This window comes from Oncorhynchus nerka, linkage group LG4, assembly GCF_034236695.1.
Source record: "Oncorhynchus nerka isolate Pitt River linkage group LG4, Oner_Uvic_2.0, whole genome shotgun sequence".
Taxonomy (NCBI): domain Eukaryota; kingdom Metazoa; phylum Chordata; class Actinopteri; order Salmoniformes; family Salmonidae; genus Oncorhynchus; species Oncorhynchus nerka.
Genome location: NC_088399.1, coordinates 5,560,095 through 5,580,168, shown reverse-complemented (window position 1 = coordinate 5,580,168; position 20,074 = coordinate 5,560,095). Strand labels below are relative to the sequence as shown.

The 20,074-nt window shown below is 48.0% G+C and overlaps 1 protein-coding gene across 1 annotated transcript in view; it reads left to right on the top strand.

Annotated features, from left to right (window-relative positions):
* The window catches only part of LOC135571363 (MOB kinase activator 3B-like), a 43,402-nt gene extending 23,924 nt beyond the window's left edge, over window positions 1–19,478 (top strand). The window contains exon 3 of the mRNA XM_065017171.1: window positions 12,583–19,478. Coding sequence (XP_064873243.1) covers window positions 12,583–12,612 — 30 coding nt within the window. The 3' untranslated portion in view covers window positions 12,613–19,478. The remainder of the gene's footprint in view (window positions 1–12,582) is intronic.
* Window positions 19,479–20,074: the final 596 nt, after the last annotated feature.

Genomic DNA, 20,074 nt, shown 5'->3' with positions numbered 1-20,074 from the left:
TGAGGAGAGAGAGAGAAGAAGGTAGGAGTATGAGGAGGATGAGAGAGAGAAAGAGGTAGGGTATGAGGAGGAGAGAGAGAGAAGAGGTAGGAGTATGAGGAGGAGAGAGAAGAATAGGGTGAGAGGTAGGGTATGAGGAGGAGAGAGAGAGAGAGAAGAGGGATGAGGGGGAGAGAAGAGGTAGGGTATGAGGAGAGGAGAGAGAGAAGAGGTAGGGTATGAGGAGGAGAGAGAGAGAGAAGAGTAGGGTATGAGGAGGATGGAGAGAGAGAAGAGGTAGGGTATGAGGGGAAGAGAGATGAGAGGATAGTATGAGGAGGATGTAGAGAAGGAGGATGAGGAGGAGAGAAGAGAGTAGGGTATGAGGAGAGGAGAGAGAGAGAGAGGTGAGAATTATGAGGAGGAGAGAGAGAAGAGGTAGGGTATGAGATGAGGATGGAGAGAGAGAAGAGGTAGAGTATGAGGAGGGAGAGAGAGAGAAGAGGTAGGGTATGAGGAGGAGAGAGAGAAAGAGGTAGGGTATGAGGAGGAGAGAGAGAGAAAGAGGTAGAGTATGAGGAGGAGAGAGAAGAGAAGGGTATGAGGATGTAGAGAGAAGAGAAGAGGTATGAGGAGGAGAGAGAAGAGGTAGGGTATGAGGAGGAGAGAGAGAGAGAAGAAGGTAGGGTATGAGGAGGAGAGAGAGAGAAGAGGGTATGAGGAGGAGAGAGAAGAGGTATATGAGGAGGAGAGGAGAGAGAGAGAAAGGGTAGAGTATAGGAGGGAGGAGAGAGAAGAAGAGAGGTAGGGTATGGGAGGAGAGAGAAAGAGGTAGGAGGATGAGGAGGAGAGAAGAGAGAAGAGGTAGGGTATGAGGAGGAGAGAGAGAAGAGAGAAGGTATGAGGAGGATGAGGAGGATGGATGAGGAGAGAAGAGGTAGGCAGTATGAGGAGGATGAGAGAGAAAGAGAAAAGAGATAGAGTATGAGGAGGAAGAGAGAGAATAGAGAGGAGAGGTATGAGGAGGAGAGAGAGAAAGAGGAAGGTAAATATGAGGAGGATGGAGAGAAGAGGTAGGGTATGAGGAGGAGAGAGAGAAGAAAGAGGTAGGGGAGGATGGAGGAAGAGAGAAGGAGGATGGAGAGAGAGAAGGAGTGAGGGTATGAGGAGCAGAGAGAGAGAAGAGGTAGGGTATGAGGAAGGAGAGAGAGAAGAGTAGGTATGGGAGGATGGAGAGAGAAGAAGAGGTAGGGTATGAGGAGGATGGAGAGAGAGAAGTAGGGTATGAGGAGGATGGAGAGAAGAGGTAAATGAAAGGAGGATGGAGAGAGAGAAGAGGTAGGAGCAGGAGGAGAGAGAAGTAGAGTATGAGAGGAAGAGAGAGAAGAGGTAGGGTATGAGGAGGATGGAGAGAGAAAAAAGAAGTAGGAGTATGAGGAGAGAGAGAGAAGAGGTAGGAGTATGAGGGATGGAGAGAGAGAAGAGGTATAGGGGAGGATGGAGAGAAAGAGGTAGGGCCTGGAGGGGAGAGAAAGAGAAAGGGGAGTAGGGTATGAGGAGGATGGAGAGAGAAGAGGTAGGGTATGAGGAGGAGAGAGAGAGAAGAGTGGTATGAGGAAGAGGAGAGAAAGGGTAGGGTATGAGGAGGATGGAGAGAGAGAGAGGAAGAGTAAGGGTATGAGGAGGAGAGAGAAGAGGGTAGAGTATGAGGGAGGAGATGAGAAGAGGTAGGGTATGAGGAGGAGAGAGAGAGATGTAGGTAGAGTATGAGGAGAGAGAAGAGGTAGGGGATGAGGAGGAGAGAGAGAAGAGGTAGGGTATGAGGAGGAGAGAGAGAGAAGAGGTAGGGTATGAGGAGGATGGAGAAGAGAAGAAGAGGAGGGTATGATGGAGGAGAGGAGAGAGAGAAGAGGTAGGGTATGAGGAGGATGGAAGAGAGAAGAGGTAGGGTATGAGGAGGAGAGAGAGAGAAAGAGGTAGGGTATGAGGAGGAGAGAAGAGAGGGTATAGGAGGATGGAGATAGAGAGAAGTGGGGTATGAGGGGAGAGAGAGAGAAGAGGTAGGGTATGGAGGATGGAGAGAGAGAAGAGGTAGGGTATGAGGAGGAGAGAGAGAAGAGGTAAGAGGATAGAGAGAGAAGAGGAGTATGAGGAGGAGAGAGAGAGAGGTAGGGGTATGAGGAGGAGGAGAGAGAGAAGGTAGGGTATGAGGAGGGAGAGAGGATGTAGGGTATGAGAGGATGGAAGAGGTAGGGTAGGGAGGAGAGAGAGAGAAGAGGTAGGGTATGAGGAGGAGAGAGAGAGAGAGGTAGGGTATGAGGAGGAGAGAGAGAGAGGTATGGTATGAGGAAGGAGAGAGAGAGAGCAGGGTAGGAGGAGGATGGAGAGAGAGGTAGAGGAGTATGAGGAGGATGGAGAGAGAGAAGAGGTAGGGTATGAGGAGGGAGAGAGAGAAAGGATGGAGAGAGGAGGAAGGGAGTAGGGAGGTATGGTATGAGGAAGAGAGAGGAGGAGAGGAGAGAGAGGTAGGGTATGAGGAGGATGAGAGAGAGAAAGAGTAGGGTATGAGGAGGATGGAGAGAAAAGAGGTAGGGTATGAGGAGGAGAGAGAGAGAAGAGGTATGGTATGAGGAAATGGAGAGAGAGAAGAGGTAGGGTATGAGGAGGATGGAGAGAGAGAGAGGGTATGAGCAGGAAGAGGATGGAGAGAGAAAGAGGTAGGATGAGGAGGAGAGAAGAGGTAGGGTATGAGGAGGATGAGAGAGAGAAGGAGGTGGGTATGAGGAGGAGGAGAGAGAAGAGGTAGGGTATGAGGAGGAAGGAGAGAGAGAGAAGAGGTAGGGTATGAGGAGGAGAGAGAGAAGAGGTAGGGTATGAGGAGGATGGAGAGAGAGAGGTAGGGGTATGAGGAGGATGGAGAGAAAGAGGTAGGGTATGAGGGAGGAGAGAGAGAGAAAGAGGTAGGGTATGAGGAGGAGAGGAGATGAGGAGAAGAGGTAGGGTGTGAGGAGGAGAGAAGAGGAGAGAGAAGAGGGATGGAGAGAGAGAAGAATTAGAATTATGAGGAGGAGAAGAAGGTGGGTATGAGGATGGAGAGAGAGGTAGGGTATGAGGAGGGATGGAGAGAGAAGAGAGGTAGGGTATGAGGAGGATGGAGAGAGAAAGAGGTAGGGTATGAGGAGAAGGAGAGAGAAGAGGTAGATGACAGGAGGTAGAGAGAAGAGGTATGGGGAGAGATGATGAGAGAGAAGAGGTAGGTATGAGGAGGATGGAGAGAGAAGAGGTAGGGTATGAGGAGGAGAGAGAGAAAGAGGTAGGGTATGAGGAGGATGGAGAGAGAGAAGAGTAGGGTATGAGGAGGAGGAGAGAGAGAAGAGGTAGGGTATGAGGAGGATGGAGAGAGAGAGAGAGGTAGGGTATGAGGAGGGGATGGAGAGAGAGAAGAGGTAGGAGGTAGATGAGGAGGGGAGGAGGAGAGAGAAGAGGTAGGGTATGAGGAGGAGAGAGAGAGAGGTAGGGTATGAGGAGGAGAGAGAAGAGAAGAGGTAGGGTATGAGGAGGAGAGAGAGGTAGATGAGGAGGAGAGGAGAATGAGGAGGATGGGAGGAGAGAGAAGAGGTAGGGTATGAGGAGGATGGAGAGAGAAAGAGGTAGGGTATGAGGAGGAGAGAGAGAAGAGGTAGGGTATGAGGAGGATGGAGAGAGAGAGAGAAAGAGGTAGGATGAGGAGGAGAGAGAAGAGGTAGGGTATGAGGAGGAGAGAGAGAAAGAGGTAGGGTATGAGGAGGATGGAGAGAGAAGAGGTAGGGTATGAGGAGGATGGAGAGAGAAGAGGTAGGTATGAGGAGGATGGAGAGAAGAGGTAGGGTATGAGGAGGAGGAGAGAGAAGAGGGTAGGGTATGAGGAGGAGGAGAGAGAAGAGGTAGAGGTAGAGAGGAGGAAGGAGAGAGAGAAGAGGTAGGGTATGAGGAGGAGAGAGAAGAGGTAGGAGTATGAGGAGGAGGTAGGGTATGAGGAGGATGGAGAGAAAGAGGGGTAGAGATGGAGAGAGAAGAGGTAGGGTATGAGGGAGGATGAGAGAGAAGAGTTAGGGTATGAGGAGGAGATGGGTATGAGAGGAGGAGAAGAAGAGTAAAGGGTATGAGGAGGAGAGAGAGAGAAGAGGTAGGGTATGAGGAGGAGAGGAGAGATGAGGAGGGAGGTAGGTATGAGGAGGATGGAGAGAGAGAAGAGGTAGGGTATGAGGAGGATGGAGAGAGAGAAAGGGTAGGGTATGAGGAGGAGAGGAGAGAGAAGAGGTAGGGTATGAGGAGGATGGAGAGAGAAGAGGTAGGGTATGAGGAGGAGAGAGAGAGAGAAGAGGTAGCGTATGAGGAGGAGAGAGAAGAGAAAGTAGGTATGAGGAGGATGAGAGAGAAGAGGTAGGGTATGAGGAGGATGGATGAGAGAGAAGAGGTAGGGTATGAGGAGGATGGAGAGAGAGAGAGTAGGGGAGGATGGATGAGGAGAAGAGGTAGGGGTGTAGAGAGGAGAGAGAGAGGTAGGGTATGAGGAGGAGAGAGAGAGAGAAGAGGTAGGGTATGAGGAGGATGGAGAGAGAAGGGTAGGGTATGAGGAGGATGGAGAGAAGGGTAGGGTATGAGGGAGAGAGAGAAGAGGTAATGAGGAGGATGGAGAGAGAAGAGGTAGGGTATGAGGAGGAGAGAGAAGAGGTAGGGTATGAGGAGGAGAGAGAGAGGGTATGAGGAGAGGTAGGGTATGAGGAGGATGGAGAGAGAGAGAAGAGGTAGGGTATGAGGAGGATGGAGGAGAGAAGAGGTAGGGTATGAGGAGGAGAGAGAGAGAAGAGGTAGGGTATGAGGAGGAGAGGAGAGAGAGAGAAGGAGGAGAGAGAGATGAGGTAGGAGAGGGAGGGAGAGAAGAGGTAGGGTATGAGGAGGAGAGAGAGAGAAGAGGTAGGGTATGAGGAGGAGGAGAGAGAGAAGAGGTAGGGTATGAGGAGGAGGAGAGAGAGAGATATGGGGAGGATGGAGAGAAGAGAGAGAGAGGAGAGAGGTAGGGTATGAGGGGAGAGAAGGAGATGAGGAGGAGAGAGAGAAGAAGGTAAGCGTATAGAGGGAGAGAGAGAAGAGGAGGGATATGAGGAGGAGAGAGAGAGAGTAATGGAGAGAGAGAAGGGTAGGTATGAGGAGGATGGAGAGAGAGAAGAGGTAGGGTATGAGGAGGAGGAGAGAGAGAAGAGTAGGGTATGAGGAGGAGAGAGAGAAAGGTAAGGTATGAGGAGGATGGAGAGGAGAGAAAAAGGAGGATGGAGGAGAGAGGAAGAGGAGTGAGGTATGAGGGAGGGGAGAGAGAAGAGGTAGCGTATGAGGAGGATGGAGAGAAGAGAGAGAGGAGGAGAAGAGAGGTAGGGTATGAGGAGGATGGAGAGAGAGAAGAGGTAGGGTATGAGGAGGAAGGAGAGAGAGAAGAGGTAGGGTATGAGGAGGATGGAGAGAGAGAAGAGGTAGGGTATGAGGAGGATGGAGAGAGAAGAGGTAGGGTATGAGGAGGAGAGAGAGAAGAGGTAGGGTATGAGGAGGATGGAAGAGGGTGGGGTATGAGGAGGATGGAGAAGAGTTAGGGTATGAGGAGGAGGAGAGAGAGAAGAGGTAGGGTATGAGGAGGAGAGAAAGAGGGTATGAGGAGGATGGAGAGAGGATGGAGTATGAGGGGAGAGAGAGAGAGAGTATGAGGGAGGATGAGAAGAGGTAGGGTATGAGGAGGATGGAGAGAGAGAGAGAGGTAGGGTATGAGGAGGATGTAGAGAGAAGAGGTAGGGTATATGAGGAGGAAGGAGAGAGAGTATAGGGAGATGAGAAAGAGGTAGGGTATGAGGAGAGAGAGAGAAGAGGTAGGGTAGAGGAGGTATGAGGAGGAGAAGAGAGGAGAGAGAGGGTATGAGGAGGATGAGGAGGAGAGAGGGGAGAAGAAGAGGTAGCGTATGAGGAGGAGGAGAGAGAAAGAGGTAGGGTATGAGGAGGGAGAGGAGAGAGAGAAGAGGTAGGGTATGAGGGAGGAGAGAGAGAGAGAAGAGGTAGAGAGTATGAGGAGGAGAGAGAGAGAAGAGGTAGGGTATGAGGAGGATGGAGAGAGAGAAGAGGTAGGGTATGAGGAGGATGGAGAGAGAAAGAGGTAGGGTATGAGGAGGATGGAGAGAGAAAGAGGTAGAGGTATGAGGAGGAAGAGAGAGAGAAGAGGTAGGGTATGAGGAGGAGAGAGAGAGAGAGGTAGAGTATGAAGAGAGAGAGAGAGAAGTATGAGGAGGATGGAGAGAAGAGGTAGGGTATGAGGAGGATGGAGAGAAGAATGAGGAGGAGAGAGAGAAGGGTATGAGGAGGATGGAGAGAGAAAAGAGGTAGGGTATGAGGAGGAAGAGAGAGAGAGAGAAGAGGTAGGAAGGATGAGGAGAGAGGAGAGAGAGAGAGAAGTAGGTATGGGATGAGAGAGAAGAGGTAGGGTATGGAGGAGAGAGAGAAGAGGTAGGGTATGAGGAGGAGGAGAGATGAGGAGAGAGTAGGGTATGAGGAGGATGGAGAGAGAGAAGAGGTTAGGGGAGGATGGAGGAGAGAGAGAAGAGGTAGGGTATGGGAGGAGGATGGAGGTATGAGGAGGAAGAGTAGGGTATGAGGAGAGAGAGAGAAGAGGTAGAATTATGAGGAGGAAGGAGAGAGAGAAGAGGTAGGAGTATGAGGAGGATGGAGAGAGAGGGTAGGGTATGAGGAGGAGGAGAGAGAAGGTAGGGTAGAGGGAGGAAAGAGGTAGGGTATGAGGAGGATGGAGAGAGAGAAAGAGGTAGAGTAGGTATGAGGAGGAGAGAGAGAGAGAGAAGAGGTAGGGTATGAGGAGGAGAGAGAGAAGAGGTAGGGTATGAGGAGGAGAGAGAGAAAGTGGGGGTATGAGGAGGATGGAGAGAGAGAAGAGGTAGGGTATGAGGAGGATGGAGAGAGAGAGAGAGAGAGAGGAGGAGAGAGAAGAGGTAAGGTATGAGGAGGAGAGAGAGAGAGAGTGGTAAGTATGAGGGAGAGAGAGAGAGTAAGGAGAGAAAGGTAGGGTATGAGAGGGAGTAGAAGAGAAGAGGTAGGGTATGAGGAGGATGAGAGATGGGAGAAGAGAAAGGGGAGAGAGAGAAGAGGAGGAGGAGAGAGGAAGAGTTAGGGTATGAGGAGAGAAGATGAGGAGAAAAGAGGTAGGGTATGAGGAGGATGGAGAGAGAGAAGAGGTAGGGTATGAGGGAGGAGGATGGAGGAGGAGAGAAGAGAGAAGGGTAGGGTATGAGGAGGATGAGGAAGGTATGAGGAGGAGAGAAGAGGTAGGGATGAGAGGAGGAGAGGAGAGAAGAGGTAGGGTATGAGGAGGAGAGGAGAGAAGAGAGATTATGAGGAGGATGGAGGGTATGAGGAGGAAAGGAGAGAGAAAGAGGTAGGGTATGAGGAGGATGAGAGAGAGAGAAGAGGTAGGGTATGAGGGAGGAGAGAGAGAGAAGAGGTAGGGTATGAGGAGGAAGAGAGAGTGAGGTAGGAAGTATGAGGAGGATGGAGAGAGAGAGAAGAGGTAGGGTATGAGGAGGGAGAGAGAGAGGAAGAGGTAGGGTATGAGGAGGAGAGAGAGAGGTAGGGTATGAGGAGAGGAAGAGAGGTAGGGTATGAGGAGGAGGAGAGAGAAGAGGTAGGGTATGAGGAGGAGAGAGAGAGAAGAGGTAGGGTATGGGAGGATGGAGGAAAGAGGTATGGTATGAGGAGAGAGAGAGAAGAGGTAGGGTATGAGGGAGGATGGAGAGAAGGGTAGGGTATGAGAGGATGGAGAGAAGGTATGGTATGAGGAGGATGGAGAGAGAGAAGAGGTAGGGTATGAGGAGGAGAGAGAGAGAAGAGAGGTAGGGGTATGAGGAGGATGGAGAGAGAGAAGAGGTAGGGTATGAGGAGGAGAGAGAGAGAAGAGGTAGGGTATGAGGGAGGAGAGAGAGAGAAGAGGTAGGGTATGAGGGAGGAAGGAGAGAGAGAAGAGGTAGGGTATGAGGAGGAAGGAGAGAGAAAGGTAGGGTATGAGGAGGATGGAGAGAGAAAGGGTAGGATGAGGAGGATGGAGAGAGAAGAGGTAGGGTATGAGGAGGAGAGAGAGAGAAGAGGTAGGGTATGAGGAGGATGGAGAGAGAGAAGAGGTAGAGTATGAGGGAGGAGAGGAGAGAAGAGTTAGGGTATGAGGAGGAAGAGAGAGAGAGAGGTAGAGGTAAGGAGGATGGAGAGAGAGAAAGGAGTGAGGTAGGAGTATGAGGAGGAGAAGAGTAGGTAGGTATGAGGAGGATGGAGAGGCAGGGTATGAGGAGGATGGAAGAAGAGAGATGAGAGGAGAGAGGTAGGGCATGAGGAGGATGGAGAGAAGAGGTAGGGTATGAGGAGAGAGAAAGAGTTAGGGTATGAGAGGAGGAGAGAAAGAGGTGGGGTATGAGGAGGATGGAGAGAGAGAAAAGAGGTAGGGTATGAGGAGGAGAGAGAGAAGAGGTAGGGAGGGGATGGAGGGAGGAGAGAGAGAAGAGGTAGGGTATGAGGAGGAGAGAGGAGGAGAGAGAGAAGGAGGTAGGGTATGAGGAGGAGAGAAGAGTTAGGGTATGAGGAGGATGGAGAGAGTTAGGGTATGAGGAGGAGAGAGAGAAAGAGGTAGGGTATGAGGAGGAGAGAGAGAAGAAGAGTAGGGTATGAGGAGGAGAGAGAGAAGAGGTAGGGTATGAGGGAGAGAGAGAGAAGAGGTAGGGTATGAGGAGGGAGGAGAGAGAAAGAAGGGTATGAGGGAGGATGGAGAGAAAGGTATTTAGGAGGATGAGGAGGAGAGAGAAGAGGTAGGGTATGAGGAGGAGAGAGAGAATTATGTAGGGTATGAGGAGGAGAGAGAGAGAAGAGGTAGGGTATGAGGGAGGAAGGAGAGAAGAGGTAGGTATGAGGATGGAGAGAGAGAAGAGGATGGGAGGTATGAGGAGGAGAGAGAAGATGGTAGGGTATGAGGAGGATGGAGAGAAAGAGGTAGGGTATGAGGAGGAGAGAGAGAAGAGGTAGGGTATGAGGAGGATGGAGAGAGAAGAAGAGGTAGAGAGATGAGGAGGGATGGAGAGAGAGAGGGTATGAGGGAGGATGGAGAGAAGATGAGGGTATGAGGAGGATGGAGAGAGAAGAGGTAGGGTATGAGGAGAGAGAGAGAGAAGAGGTAGGGTATGAGGAGGATGGAAGAGGTAGAGAGGAGAGAGAGAAGAGGTATGAGTATGAGGGAAGGAGAGAGAGAAAGAGGTAGGGTATGAGGAGGATGGAGAGAGAGAAGAGGTAGGCATGAGGAGGATGGAGAAGAGTGGGGTATGAGGAGGAAGGAGAGGGTATGAGGAGGATGGAGAGAGAAAGAGGTAGGAGTATGAGGAGGAGAGAGAAGAGGTAGGGTATGAGGAGGAGAGAAGAGAAAGAGTTAGCGTATGAGGAGGATGTAGAGAGAAGAGGTAGGAGGATGAGGAGGAGAGAGAGAGAAGGTAGGGGTATGGGGATGGAAGAGAGAGGAGAGGTAGGGTATGGAGAAGGGAGGATGGATGAGAGAAGAGGTAGAGTATGAGGAGGAGGAGAGAGAAGAGGTAGGGTATGGGAGGATGGAGAGAAGAGGAGGTAGGGTATGAGGAGGATGGAGAGAGAGAAGAGGTAGGGTATGAGGAGGATGGAGAGGGGAGAGAGAGAAAGAGTGGGGTATGAGGAGGATGGAGAGAGAGAGAAGAGGTAGGGGTATGAGGGGAGGAGAGAGAGAGAGAAAGGTAGGAGTAGAGGAGGATGGAGAGAGAGAGAGGTAGGGTATGAGGAGGATGAGAGAGAAAGAGGTAGGGTATGAGGAGGATGGAGAGAGAGAAGAGGTTAGGGTATGAGGAGGATAGGGTATGAGGAGAAGAGAGAAGAGTTATATGAGGAGGAGGATGGAGGATGAGAGAGAGAAGAGGTAGGGTATGAGGAGGAGAGAGAGAAGAGGTAGGGTATGAGGAGGATGGAGAGAGAAAGAGGTAGGGTATGAGGAGGAGAGAGAAGAAGGTAGGGTATGAGGAGGATGGAGGGTAGAGGTATGAGGAGGATGGAGAGAGAGAAGAGGTAGGGTATGAGGAGGAGAGAGAGAGAGAAAAGGTAGGGTATGAGGAGGAAAGAAGAGAGAAGAGGTAGGGTATGAGGAGGAGAGATGGATGAGGAGGAAGAGAGTGGGTTTGGAGGATGGAGAGAGAGAATGAGGAGGATGGAGAGAAGAGGTAGAGTGAGGAGGAGGAGAGAGAGAAGAGGTAGGGTATGAGGAGGAGAGAGAAGAGAGTAGGGTATGAGGAGGAGGAGAGAGAGAAGAGGTAGGGTAGGAGGAGGAGAGAGAGGTAGATGAAGAGTTGAGGGTATGAGGAGGAGAGAGAGAAGAGGTAAGGTATGAGGAGGATGGAGAGAGAGAAGAGGTAAGGTATGAGGGAGAGAGAGAGAGAAGAGGTAGCGTATGAGGAGGAGAGAGAAGAGGTAGGGTATGAGGAGGAGAGAGAGAAGAGGTAGGGTATGAGGAGGATGGAGAGAGAGAAGAGTTAGGGTATGAGGAGGATGGAGAGAGAGAAGAGGTAGGGTATGAGGAGGAAGGAGAAGAGAGATGAGAAGAGGTAGGGTATGAGGAGGAGAGAGAGAGAAGAGGTAGGGGTATGAGGAGGAGAGAGAAAGAGGTAGGGTATGAGGAGGAGAGAGAGAGAAGAGGTAAGGTATGAGGAGGAGAGAGAGAAAGAGGTAGGGTATGAGGAGGAGAGAGAGAGAAGAGGTAGGGTATGAGGAGGATGGAGAGAGAGAAGAGGTAGGGTATGAGGAGGATGGAGAGAGAGAAGAGGTAGGGTAGGAGGAAGAGAGAGAGAGAAGAGGTAGGGTATGAGGAAGAGAGAGAGAGAAGAGGTAGGGTATGAGGAGGAGAGAGAGAAGAGGTAGGGTATGAGGAGGATGGAGAGAGAGAAGAGGTAGGGTATGAGGAGGATGGAGAGAGAGAAGAGGTAGGGTATGAGGAGGAGAGAGAGAGAAGAGGTAGGGTATGAGGAGGATGGAGAGAGAGTGTAAGATAAGGGAGGTAAAGGCAATAAATAGCCCGTTGTGGCGAAGTAATTACAGTATAGCAATTAAACACTGGAGTGATAGATATGAAGAAGATGAATGTGTTGGTAGGTTGACCTTGTGTCTAACAGGATGTGTCAACGTGTTGACCTTGTGTCTAACAGGATGTGTCAACATGTTGACCTTGTGTCTAACAGGATGTGTCAACGTGTTGACCTTGTGTCTAACAGGATGTGTCAACATGTTGACCTTGTGTCTAACAGGATGTGTCAACATGTTGACCTTGTGTCTAACAGGATGTGTCAACATGTTGACCTTGTGTCTAACAGGATGTGTCAACATGTTGACCTTGTGTCTAACAGGATGTGTCAACATGTTGACCTTGTGTCTAACAGGATGTGTCAACATGTTGACCTTGTGCCTAAACAGGATGTGTCAACATGTTGACCTTGTGTCTAACAGGATGTGTCAACGTGTTGACCTTGTGTCTAACAGGATGTGTCAACATGTTGACCTTGTGTCTAACAGGATGTGTCAACATGTTGACCTTGTGCCTAAACAGGATGTGTCAACATGTTGACCTTGTGTCTAACAGGATGTGTCAACATGTTGACCTTGTGTCTAACAGGATGTGTCAACGTGTTGACCTTGTGTCTAACAGGATGTGTCAACGTGTTGACCTTGTGTCTAACAGGATGTGTCAACATGTTGACCTTGTGTCTAACAGGATGTGTCAACATGTTGACCTTGTGTGTCTAACAGGATGTGTCAACATGTTGACCTTGTGTCTAACAGGATGTGTCAACATGTTGACCTTGTGCCTAAACAGGATGTGTCAACATGTTGACCTTGTGTCTAACAGGATGTGTCAACATGTTGACCTTGTGTCTAACAGGATGTGTCAACATGTTGACCTTGTGTCTAACAGGATGTGTCAACGTGTTGACCTTGTGTCTAACAGGATGTGTCAACATGTTGACCTTGTGTCTAACAGGATGTGTCAACATGTTGACCTTGTGTCTAACAGGATGTGTCAACATGTTGACCTTGTGTCTAACAGGATGTGTCAACATGTTGACCTCAACAACATGTTGACCTTGTGTCTAACAGGATGTGTCAACATGTTGACCTTGTGTCTAACAGGATGTGTCAACATGTTGACCTTGTGCCTAAACAGGATGTGTCAACATGTTGACCTTGTGTCTAACAGGATGTGTCAACATGTTGACCTTGTGTCTAACAGGATGTGTCAACATGTTGACCTTGTGTCTAACAGGATGTGTCAACATGTTGACCTTGTGTCTAACAGGATGTGTCAACATGTTGACCTTGTGTCTAACAGGATGTGTCAACATGTTGACATTGTGTCTAACAGGATGTGTCAACATGTTGACCTTGTGTCTAACAGGATGTGTCAACATGTTGACCTTGTGTCTAACGGGATGTGTGTGTTAACATCGTTTAACTGTGTGTTTCTTTTCTCTCGTCCAGAAAGAGATGACTTCTGGGATGTGTCACTGAGCAGAACTACGGGAGCAGCTGAGGGACTGTCTGGCTCGGCAGGAGGTTACCATGGAGATACGGAGGGGTACACAGTTGACTCTGAAGCTTGATGACATCATCAGTGTGATTCAACTAGCTCGATGTCATCACTGTCATTCTGATAGCAAGAGAAGAGCCTGTTACCTGCAGATATATCTGGCTGGCTGACTGTCTGACTGACTGACTGGCTGGCTGGCTGGATATATGGATGGATGAATAAATGAACGAATGAATGAATTATGAATGGATGATTGAATGAATGAATGGATGATGGACGGAGGGAGGGATATATGGATGGATGATGGATGGATGATGGATGGATAATGGATGAACACTGTAGCAAAGACATTCTACTATTTCTACTGTAGTTAGAAAGGACCTCCCTCTCTAACACCACGTCACTGAGGAGGACCTCCCTCTAACACCAAATCACTGAGGAGGACCTCCCTCTAACACCAAATCACTGAGGAGGACCTCCCTCTAACACCACATCACTGAGGAGGACCTCCCTCTCTAACACCACGTCACTGAGGAGGACCTCCCTCTAACACCAAATCACTGAGGAGGACCTCCCTCTAACACCACATCACTGAGGAGGACCTCCCTCTCTAACACCACGTCACTGAGGAGGACCTCCCTCTAACACCAAATCACTGAGGAGGACCTCCCTCTCTAACACCACGTCACTGAGGAGGACCTCCCTCTCTAACACCACCTCACTGAGGAGGACCTCCCTCTCTAACACCATGTCACTGAGGAGGACCTCCCTCTCTAACACCACATCACTGAGGAGGACCTCCCTCTAACACCACGTCACTGAGGAGGACCTCCCTCTAACACCACATCACTGAGGAGGACCTCCCTCTGTATCACCACGTCACTGAGGAGGACCTCCCTCTAACACCAAATCACTGAGGAGGACCTCCCTCTAACACCAAATCACTGAGGAGGACCTCCCTCTGTATCACCACGTCACTGAGGAGGACCTCCCTCTAACACCACATCACTGAGGAGGACCTCCCTCTGTATCACCACGTCACTGAGGAGGACCTCCCTCTAACACCACGTCACTGAGGAGGACCTCCCTCTCTAACACCAAATCACTGAGGAGGACCTCCCTCTCTATCACCACGTCGCTGAGGAGGAGCTGAGTAACTAACTTTTACATGAGTTGATTGCATAGTAGTGGTACATCTAAAATGGCACCCTATTCCCTATATTGTACACCACTTTAGACCAGAGCCCTGTGGGTTCTGATGATTCAAAGTAGTGCACTATATAGGGAATGGGATTCCATTTGAGACGCAACCCTATGACTACTAGGACCACCTGACTGACTGCTGGTAGAATCTACACACAGGTTTGACCTCCTTTCTCCAATATGGGGCGCTCTACAGTAGGACTAAAGCTTTGTAGAATGCTGCACATGGTTAATACATTGATGAGGTTTTAATTCACTGACCAGGTTTTAATTCACTGACCAGGTTTTAATTCACTGACCAGGTTTTAATACACTGACCAGGTTTTAATTCACTGACCAGGTTTTAATACACTGACCAGGTTTTAATACACTGACCAGGTTTTAATTCACTGACCAGGTTTTAATTCACTGACCAGGTTTTAATACACTGACCAGGTTCTACTACACGGATGAGGTTTTAATTCACTGACCAGGTTTTAATTCACTGACCAGGTTTTAATACACTGACCAGGTTTTAATACACTGACCAGGTTTTAATTCATTGACCAGGTTTTAATTCACTGACCAGGTTTTAATACACTGACCAGGTTCTACTACACGGATGAGGTTTTAATTCACTGACCAGGTTTTAATACACTGACCAGGTTCTACTACACTGACCAGGTTTTAATACACTGACCAGGTTTTAATACACTGATGAGGTAATGATACACTGATGAGGTAATGATACACTGATGAGGTAATGATACACGGATGAGGTTTTAATTCACTGACCAGGTTTTAATACACTGACCAGGTTCTACTACACTGACCAGGTTTTAATACACTGACCAGGTTTTAATACACTGATGAGGTATGTGAGGTATATACTGATGAGGTAATGATACACTGATGAGGTAATGATACACGGATGAGGTTTTAATTCACTGACCAGGTTTTAATACACTGACCAGGTTCTACTACACTGACCAGGTTTTAATACACTGACCAGGTTTTAATACACTGATGAGGTAATGATATACTGATGAGGTAATGATACACTGATGAGGTAATGATACACTGATGAGGTGATACACTGATGAGGTAATGATACACTGATGAGGTAATGATACACGGATGAGGTTTCAGTACACTGATGAGGTAATGATACACTGATGAGGTTTCAGTACACTGATGAGGTTTCAGTACACTGATGAGGTAATGATACACTGATGAGGTAATGATACACTGATGAGGTAATGATACACTGATGAGGTAATGATTGATACACTGATGAGGTAATGATACACTGATGAGGTAATGATACACTGATGAGGTAATGATACACTGATGAGGTTTCAGTACACTGATGAGGTAATGATACACTGATGAGGTAATGATACACTGATGAGGTTTCAGTACACTGATGAGGTAATGATACACTGATGAGGTTTCAGTACACTGATGAGGTAATGATACACTGATGAGGTAATGATACACTGATGAGGTTTTAATACACTGATGAGGTTTCAGTACACTGATGAGGTAATGATACACGGATGAGGTATTTGATGTGGACGGATACAGACGTTTACCCGGTGTTGGTTACAGTTTGTCTATTTCCTCTCCAACGATGACATCGTTTTTGTTGTTTAATTATGTCTCGTCTCGGAAACCCGCTTTTCCTGGTACTTTTCAAATGAACAGATAACTTGAAAATCATCACAAGATGTTCTCATGTGTTTGTAATAAACGGTCTTTAGCGTGGAGACGGCCAAATCATTCAGTTGATTTCCTTAATTTAGTCTTGTGTTTTGTGAGTTTATTAACCTTGCAGACATGACAAGTGTCATGGTGTGTTTGGCTGGGAGCCGTCATGATTTAGCTGCTGTTCATGTGGTTGAATCTGTGATTGTTTAGTTTATAGTTTATAACAATGACATTTATATGTTGAATCACGTCGAGTTCATTTGATGTTTCATCTGTGTACGTTTTTATGATTGAAAAGCATATGGACAGCGATGTTTCTTCCACATTTTTGTTAAATAAATACTTTTGTTAAACTTTTTTTTTTTACTTAAATACTGTGACTTGACTTCAGGTACCCAGAATGATCAATAACAGCAGTACAAATGGAATAACCAACTGTAGCTTTGGTAGTTTCACAGGTCCTTTATAGTACTGTTAGCATTGACTTACTCTTGTAGTAAGATGAACATCAATCATCGATCATGTTTTTTCAATCACTTCGCCGTGAGGACTTCTTTCTATTTAAATCTGAACCTGTAGTGCTGACATCTTTGTCCTGGGGAATATGGTAGTCCTGTGTGTGACTTTAAACAACACTGACCATCCAGTCTGTCAATACAATCATCACAGTCTGTAGCCTAACGTGTAAAAGTCCCAGCCTCGGTCTTACACAGTCGCTGAATGTTTATTTCTGTTTTTACTATTTAAAAAAACTCTGACACATATATTTACTGTTCTGGTTTTTTTAAAATGCTGTTTGACTGTTCATGATTCCAGGTCAACATTACTACACCAGAAACAATAGTGTTTTTTTGATTCCTTTCTCAGACTCTTCCTGTCATTTCATTTTGGGGTGGGGGTAGTTTCACATTCTACTGTTGTTGTGTACATCTGTTGTTGAGAGAAACGCGGAGGGACTATAGAATCTCCCCACAGGGACTGTAGAATCTCCCCACAGGGACTACAGAATCTCCCCACAGGGACTGTAGAATCTCCCCACAGGGACTACAGAATCTCCCCACAGGGACTACCGAATCTCCCCACAGGGACTGCAGAATCTCCCCACAGGGACTACAGAATCTCCCCACAGGGACTGCAGAATCTCCCCACAGGGACTGCAGGGACTGCAGAATCTCCCCACAGGGACTGTAGAATCTCCCCACAGGGACTGTAGAATCTCCCCACAGGGACTGCAGAATCTCCCCACAGGGACTACAGAATCTCCCCACAGGGACTATAGAATCTCCCCACAGGGACTACAGAATCTCCCCACAGGGACTGCAGAATCTCCCCACAGGGACTACAGAATCTCCCCACAGGGACTACAGAATCTCCCCACAGGGACTACAGAATCTCCCCACAGGGACTGCAGAATCTCTCCACAGGGGCTATAGAATCTCCCCACAGGGACTACAGAATCTCCCCACAGGGACTGCAGAATCTCCCCACAGGGACTACAGAATCTCCCCACAGGGGCTATAGAATCTCCCCACAGGGACTACAGAATCTCCCCACAGGGACTGCAGAATCTCCCCACAGGGACTACAGAATCTCCCCACAGGGACTGCAGAATCTCCCCACAAGGAATCTCCCCACAGGGACTGCAGAATCTCCCCACAAGGAATCTCCCCACAGGGACTGCAGAATCTCCCCACAGGGACTACAGAATCTCCCCACAGGGACTGTGACATCTGTTCTGAGGACCTAAACTCAGTCTTGACCGGTTCACAGTTCAGTAGGCCTATCTCTCCGAACACATCTGTTCTGAGGACCTAAACTCAGTCTTGACCGGTTCACAGTTCAGTAGGCCTATCTCTCCGAACACATCTGTTCTGAGGACCTAAACTCAGTCTTGACCGGTTCACAGTTCAGTAGGCCTATCTCTCCGAACACATCTGTTCTGAGGACCTAAACTCAGTCTTGACCGGTTCACAGTTCAGTAGGCCTATCTCTCCGAACACATCTGTTCTGAGGACCTAAACTCAGTCTTGACCGGTTCACAGTTCAGTAGGCCTATCTCTCTGAACACATCTGTTCTGAGGACCTAAACTCAGTCTTGACCGGTTCACAGTTCAGTAGGCCTATCTCTCCGAACACATCTGTTCTGAGGACCTAAACTCAGTCTTGACCGGTTCACAGTTCAGTAGGCCTATCTCTCCGAACACATCTGTTCTGAGGACCTAAACTCAGTCTTGACCGGTTCACAGTTCAGTAGGCCTATCTCTCCGAACACATCTGTTCTGAGGACCTAAACTCAGTCTTGACCGGTTCACAGTTCAGTAGGCCTATCTCTCCGAACACATCTGTTCTGAGGACCTAAACTCAGTCTTGACCGGTTCACAGTTCAGTAGGCCTATCTCTCCGAACACATCTGTTCTGAGGACCTAAACTCAGTCTTGACCGGTTCACAGTTCAGTAGGCCTATCTCTCTGAACACATCTGTTCTGAGGACCTAAACTCAGTCTTGACCGGTTCACAGTTCAGTAGGCCTATCTCTCTGAACACATCTGTTCTGAGGACCTAAACTCAGTCTTGACCGGTTCACAGTTCAGTAGGCCTATCTCTCCGAACACATCTGTTCTGAGGACCTAAACTCAGTCTTGACCGGTTCACAATTCAGTAGGCCTATCTCTGCGAACACATCTGTTCTGAGGACCTAAACTCAGTCTTGACCGGTTCACAGTTCAGTAGGCCTATCTCTCTGCGAACACATCTGTTCTGAGGACCTAAACTCAGTCTTGACCGGTTCACAGTTCAGTAGGCCTATCTCTCCGAACACATCTGTTCTGAGGACCTAAACTCAGTCTTGACCGGTTCACAGTTCAGTAGACCTATCTCTCCGAACACATCTGTTCTGAGGACCAAAGCCGTCTTTCATGCAACGGCTCTGCTGAGTATGTTATTAACGTTTGGTCCTCGAATCACAAAGATCCAGAATTGATACATTTCTCCTTTTCTGTCACTCGTGGTTAGGTAGCCTAGTAGTTAGAGCGTTGGGCCAGTAACCGAAAGGCTACTAGATTGTAGTCCCTGAGCTGACAAGGTAAAAAATATGTTGTTCTTCCCCTGAACAAGGCAGTTAACCCACTGTTCCTAGGCCGTCATTGTAAATAAGAATTTGTTCTTAACTGACTTGCCTCGTTAAATAAACTTTATTTTATTTTATGCCCATACAATCAATCCTGCCACCTGGGCTGTGAACAGCAGTTTCAATGTTAGCCAGCAGGGGGCGCTGTGGCGGCAAACTCTGGTAAGTGTTCTGAGGCATCACTATAATATCAGCACCAGTTTCCATCTTGAACTTGCCCCACGTGTGCCATTCACTGGGAGCTCAACGTGCCACTGATCTTCAGAATCATACTGCTTGGCAACTGATCCTAACAGAATCCCCTTTGCATTTCATCTTCCGCTGTAACTTATTTGACACATTTTGTTTTGCTTCCTGCATTTTTTTGTTGCTTGCTTGAGAATAGCTGCGGTTACAACTTGAGCAATTTTCCCTGTTTTGACTGACTGATGTAAGGAATTGCTATTTCGTATGCAGGTGACTAACTTACTGCTAATTACATGGCTACAACTCACAGTAAAGCCTGTGGGGTCCCCTACAGGATAGCTCCCACATTACACACATAATCTCCTTTTATTTTTAACCGAACACTGTGTGCCCGAAGAAGATCCTACGATGACGGACAGACAACTGAGCCAATGGCGGAAGACTACAGACTACAACCAGCTGAACCAATCCGGAGATCCGATCTTCCTAGGGTCAACCTACTTTCTGTGACGTATATAAGAGCTGTGCTGACTGTTTACGCTCTCTGCCTGCTGTTCCAACACGAACTAACGGAAGAGCCGTATTTACGTGTACCAGATATTCTCCCTCTGAAATAAACTGTCGCTTGTCGTACAATTTTAACACCTGGTCTGAATAGATCCTTAACCGGCTCACCCTTCTAATATCCTTTTATCAACAAAACATGGTAGCCAGAGGATGGTTGAATAACGGTCCGGTCGAAGTGAGTTGATTGGGTGTGAAGGAGAGTGACGGAAGGACGGTTCCAAAAAAAGAGACGGGTGAAAGAAATTGGGGGAGGACAATAATTCTGCTCAACTGGAAACTGATCTAAAAGGTGCACCATAAACAAGGTAAGCAAAACCTGTTAAATCAAACTTTGCATATTGTCGTATAGTCTGTCTAAATTCTGATCAGTATTTCCGAGTAAGTATGAATTCTTGTGTAAATTTATAATTTGCTGAAGAGTCAAAGAACAGTAGAGTGAACATATGTGGTACGAGCCAGCGACGGCTGGTGTGATATAAATCATTGATGAGATATCAGTAAGGGGATAGCTGATTACTATTCATTAAATCTGGCGCCGAGGGGATAGATTGTGTAATTTTGTCCCGTGACCCGGTCAGCGCAGTCTGATAGCTTTCAATGATGAGAGATCACTTAAAGGCCTAAAAAGTTCCAATAGGGATCGGACATATATAAATTCAGTTCCGATAGGG